The following is a 6,000-nucleotide window of genomic DNA, read 5'->3' as shown; positions in this document are numbered from 1 at the left end:
AGGAATGCCTTTGAAATAATAAAAAGCCAAATCCACAGTAAGAGCTAGTGGATTTTTAATGATCAAAGTGACATTTGTCTAGATTCTGTGCTAAACAGCAAATATAGACTTGGGGTAAAGTACTCTTTTGGAGATGTTAGTGACATTGCAGATGAGTAAGTGAAATCTGGAAAACCTTTCCTCTATTGGCAAGTATGTGACTGTTTGCTGTCAGTAATACTCATGACACCAGGGAATGTCTAAATCAAGTTTCCCTAGTACATCAAAAGCACAGGCAAAGAATACTTATTCCAACCGTGAATGGCATAAAGTTGTAAATTCTTTAACTAAAATGCAGCTCATGAGACCAGCAGATGGAGTAATGGTTACATGGTTGGACTCTCAAGTAGTTGACAGCAGTTCAAGTCCCAGACCTGGTGGCTTAAAACTCATGTTGGGTACGTATGTGAGAGTGCTCAAAATCTCGAGAGGAGAATAGAGGGGAAGGGATTGCAGCATGGACATCCCCCCAGGGGGTGATTTTTTGCTTTCTGTCTCTCTCTCTGTTTCTCTGGTGAGTAAATGTGTCCTATAGCAAAAATATGCCCCCCCCAAAAAAAAATGCAGCTCATAAGAGTCATCCACTTGGACAAAACTCCTACTTCAAGAGTTTATGTTTTCTAAAGAGGGCTTTCCACACAGACCATCAAGAAATCTCAAGTAATATGGTGACTGGTTTCTGAATCTATATGTATTTCTGAACCTGCATTGATTTCTAATTTTCTTTCAAAGCTGTAGACTATTTCCTGAATTTTCCTACAATGTATATATTTAGTGGTTATTTCTTAGCTTAATGATAATTCTTTTTTTTAATTAAAAGTTTTTTTTTCTCACGTATCAGTGATCTCTACTTTGTAGAATTACTTTTGTACTATCACAAAAAGCTAAACACTAAAAGCATCTAAATTGAAAGATTGCTTTTTGTGATGACTAGAAAAATTAATAAAAATGTCATTTTTATTATTTAAATATTTATCTCATTATTTTACTAGACTTGTATCTTCTGACCCTAAAGTGAAAATTCAAATATCTATAGGTCCTGTATTAAAATTAATATAAGAAGATGATGCTAAGAAAATGCAAGCAAAATGCTTCATTATCAGTTCTTTCTTCTTTGGTAATCCAATAAAAATGTATCCAACATTCAGTTTCCAAAATTAATAGTACTTGTCAGGTTTAAAGTATAGTTCCTCATATTTCTGAACATTGTCATAAGTCATTTGAGACAGATTTATGAAATGACAGACTTTCTGAGAATAAAGTACAATGTGTCAAGAAGCTATTCTTTAGTTCCAGTCCAATGGGAATTTAAGAAATCATTTCAAAGAAGAATAAAAAAAATGGGAATAAGTTTTGAAATGTCTTGTGGTGACAGATACATCTCAATACTCTGTGTAAGTCACATGTTTAAATCAATGTACTTTTTTATTTGTTCAAAGGTTTTTAATATATTAGAAATTATTAACAGATTGGCCTATTTTCTGAGAACTTATGAAGAATAAATCAAGCAGTCATGATATACTGGCATAAGCTTTCTATTTATAAAGATGTATAATTTAAATGTCATTTTTTCTGTCTTAAAAAGTCATAATTTTTTTTTTCTTTTTTTGGAGAGGTTTTTGCTACAGGGCATGTGCACTCACCAGAAAGACAGAGAGAGAGACAGAAAGACAGAAAGCGAGAAATCACTCCCTCAGGGGGAATGGCCAAGCCGCAATCCCTTCTCCTCCATTCTCCTCTTGGGATCTTGGGAACGCATACACACATGCCTGGCATGAGTTTAAGCCACCGGGTCTGGGACTCAAACTGCGGTCGACTTCATGGGAGTCCAGCGACATAACCATTACACTAACTGCTGGTCCCCAAAGTCATAATCTTATCATTACAATTGCTGCCAATTTTAAACCAACCTGTGTTTTTGGATATTCTTTTCAATGACAAATGTTCTCACATAATTATCTACCTTTTAAAATATTTACCATAAAAATCATACTGTTTAATACCTTATAATATCTTAAAATAACTAAAATTGTTAAGTTTTTATTGCTTAGTCATCAAAAATTATGAAAAACTAATTTTTATACATTTTACAATTTGTTTTTTAAATAAATATTCTGTAATTGCATCACATATAGTGTATATATAGATCTTTCCATGCAGTGCTTTTCTATTTGTTGCATAAATGAGTCAATCTCTGGACTTTAAATCTCGTTGAGGAAGAAATTCTGACAGAGTGATCATGGAGCCTACTATAAACATCTGTTTTTTTCTGGATCACCTCATTCTTTTCCATTCTCTTCTTAATTTTAGATGCCACTCCATAGATGTGTAAAGTTATCAATAATAGAATTTGTTACAAATAGAAGATAAAACTTAAGAATTATAACATCTTCCTTAGCATACAAACAATATTAGTCATAAAAACCACAATTGATTTAATAGTTATGCTTCAAGAAAAATAAAGCTGCAGTTCTGTTTAAGTTACTTGTAAACCAAAACTATATTGCAAAAATATTAAAATGTAAAATAATATGTTTCTCAGAAATGAGGAATATGATAGCCAATATGGACACCCAAAACGTTTTTCACATATATGATCCATCTTAAACTTGATACATTCCTACAATAGTTTGGATAAGTCAGTGTTATTCTCTCCATTTTATATAAGAGATGACTAATGATTAGGGATGTTAAGTTATTAATCAAAAGGGACTATTGCTCAGAAAAGATCAGAAATTCGGATTGGGAAACCAAAGTTTCATTTATTCTATTTGCTAACCACGTAAGGAAATACTGTATAATAATGAAGTTTAAACCAAAATTAATGTTTCAACCAAGAGAGCAAAAATGTCATGAGTTTGGATCAATATCCATGAAATGTCAACAATGGTCAGCCAGTATATTAAGAAAGCATTTGAAGCTAGAAGGACAATTATAAAGCGGTTAGAGTTGAATATATTGTTAGAGTATCTCTTGGTATATTAAAAAAATAGTGTTCTGAATTCATTCATTCACTCATCTGTCTATTCATTTACTTAGAATTACCTAGATTTCTTTACACTTTCTCACTGGACAAAAATAAACATTTAAGGAGAAGCAGAAAGATTATTAATCAATAAATATAAAAAAATTTTATCCTCCGAATGTTTACAAATAATCACCACTTAAAATTTCTGCAACTGCAAGCTGCTAACTTATTCAAGTTTGCAAAGCCAAGAGAAGGATAAGCTATATTAAAATCACTAACATTAACTTTTCATGCCAAAAATCACAGCTTTTTCTTCTCTTGCCCATTTAGGGTAAGGATCTACCTACAGTAACCTGAAGCATTCAATTTAATTCTGTTTAAATAGGTAGACACATAGTAAGTATGCAGAGGTTAATACTACTCCTACAAAGCTGGGACTCTGAGTTACTTATAAAGAGAAGTACAGAGGGTCAACAGGTGGTGTGGAGGTTAAGGTGACTGGATTCTATGTGGCTAACTGTGCTGTTTGAGTCAGGAACCCTGAGACTTGAAAAACACACCAGCACATATGCATGTGTGCCCAAAAATCCTTGGAGGAGAATGGAGGAGAAGGGATTGTGGCATGGTCATTGACCCTGGTGGGAGGAGAGGTGACTCAGCATTTTCTCTCTCTCTTTCTCTCTTTCTCTCTCTCTCTCTCTTTCTTTCTCCCTCAAGCTACTGCACGTGCCCTATAGCAAATTTTTTTTTAAAAAGAGCATAAAGTAAGAGTTTCTTAATTTAGTTCATCTTTTATCTTAACTAACATCAAACATAACTAATAATTATTTTATGTTTATAAAAAAGTGTATTTTTCTCCTTACAAAAAGGTAGTAGCTTATAACACTAATCATTAATATATTCTTTTACATGAAAATCGTTACTCATTGCTGTGTAGCAACAGTCACTAAAAGTGTTTTTTTTTTTTTTTTCATTTTTAAAAGGAAGGTTTATGTGACCAGTTTCACTTAGTGCAATACACCTAAAAGGAAATCACAATACAATGAAAGATTTAAGTCAAGGCCTCAGAATTTGACATGAACACCAAGACCAAAATCCTAAAGTATTGGTATTACATCTCAAAATTTCCCCATTAACTTAAAAAAAAAAAAAAGCTTAAACTTAGGTGCCTTACAGTTTATTAAATGAAACTAGAATTTGTTAAAGCGAGGAAAAAATCAGAAACAATGATTGTTTGGGAGCAGACAATCAATCCCTCGAGTAATAGTTTAACATGGGTGAATAAATATCTTTTATTCTTTCCAATCCTACTACACATGAGCTATGAAGCATTATACAAAGCCATGCGAAATGGGTAGAAGATGGCTACTTACCAACAGGGCGAGCTGTAGACATTACAATGGTGTGGTGAGAACATAAAGAAGAAATTAAAAAAAAAAAAAAGAAAAAATTATCAGAATGCATGATGTGTAATGTTACATTTAAATATGGACAATAGAGTGACTTCTAGTCTCACAACTCAAGAGTGAGCAGCATGTCTGCGTTTGATAATCCTAGAAGTTACAAATATAATTCTAAGAAAATAGTTATTTTGAATCTCCAGCCTGACTCTATGCAGTCTCTGAGATAATTTAGCTAACATCTTATCATCATCACTTACTCGAGTTTCTATTTCAAAAATCTTGAGTTAAATAGCCTATGTTGCCCTAAGTTAAGAACCTGATGAATATAACTATTCAAGTCACAGACTAGCAAATGTCATGTCAATAAAAGAGGGCCTCACTGTCTGATTTAAATAGCAATTGGATTTTAAGCATGGTTAGTCAGAACTATTACAAGGACTACAGAAAAGCCCGGGATGCTGCTTTTCAGTCAGTAATAAGTTAAGATCACATCACTTTTCATCGTGGACAGAGTAGATGAAAATATAACAAATAGATTGGAACATCCTTGGAGATTTCAACTCAGCAGCTCCCTAACTACTGTTAAGGTTTTTTTCATCTTTTGGCAGAGGGTAGGAAATAATGACTGACAAGTTGATTTTTGCTCACACTGAGAAGGGCTTTCAAACGGCTACTTTCACAAATTATTGCTGTTTTTTTATTATACCATAACTTTCGATCACTAAAATCAGTAGTAATAAGCTGCTTTTATTATTAACATACACAAGTTTTAAGAGACACACATGGGCTTAATAGTAATTTTTTCGTAAAGAAAAATACTAAATCAGGTTAGATAACAGAACATCTTTAAATCACTTTATATCAAAGCAGTGGAAAAATATAAAATGTTTGATTGTTGGAAAAGTCATGATGCATTTTTGTACAGATAATCAGAAAAAATACATCATGAATTTTCCTATGACCCAATCAATATGTGTTCTCATTATTCAAATAAAGAAATACATTTAACAGTACCTAAAGTTTTATGAAAACTTACATTAAAAATTAAAATTCTTCTAACAATGTTTCACCAACATCTCAATAGATACAGATGTGGTGAATATACAATGTGATTCGAGAACATACAGATAGTTAGTTTTGTGTCGATGATGGTTCTTTGGGCACAGAGCAATAGATACAGCCATTGAAAGCATATTATATGCATTAAATCACTGAATGGATACTTCATAGCACTAGCCTTATGAAAGCTCTAAAAATAATACTATGGTTGCATCTACATGAGAATCATATTCTTATAATATTATTCATATTGAAGAGGGAAAAGAGTAAGACAGTAGTAAGAAGAATAAGGCAATCATAGTCTTAGTATGAAAATTCTGACTTAGTGACTAACACTTCTATCCTATAGTATATGGAAGATTTGCTACAACAAGAAAAAAAGAGAAGTAGGTTGCCTACTGAATAAGTTCTTTGTTTTTGTTGGGGAGGAAGGGTAGAAAATGAGATGCAAAAATACCAACCAAAAACAAGACAGAAGACAATTAGGTTGTCGGGAAAAGTCATGATGTATTTTTCTATAGTTTTCTATGT

General features: G+C 32.5%; 1 protein-coding gene across 1 annotated transcript in view; it reads right to left on the bottom strand.

Moving 5' to 3' along the window:
• ROBO2 (roundabout guidance receptor 2) overlaps positions 1 to 6,000 on the bottom strand; it is a 700,057-nt gene that overhangs the window by 160,572 nt on the left and 533,485 nt on the right. The window contains exon 7 of the mRNA XM_027773853.1: positions 4,381 to 4,392. Coding sequence (XP_027629654.1) covers positions 4,381 to 4,392 — 12 coding nt within the window. The remainder of the gene's footprint in view (positions 1 to 4,380; positions 4,393 to 6,000) is intronic.

This window comes from Tupaia chinensis, unplaced genomic scaffold, assembly GCF_000334495.1.
Source record: "Tupaia chinensis unplaced genomic scaffold, TupChi_1.0 Scaffold000382_1, whole genome shotgun sequence".
In the NCBI taxonomy this organism is placed as follows: Eukaryota; Metazoa; Chordata; class Mammalia; order Scandentia; family Tupaiidae; genus Tupaia; species Tupaia belangeri.
Note: the sequence above shows the minus strand (reverse complement) of the source record. Positions and strands in the feature narration are given on the sequence as shown.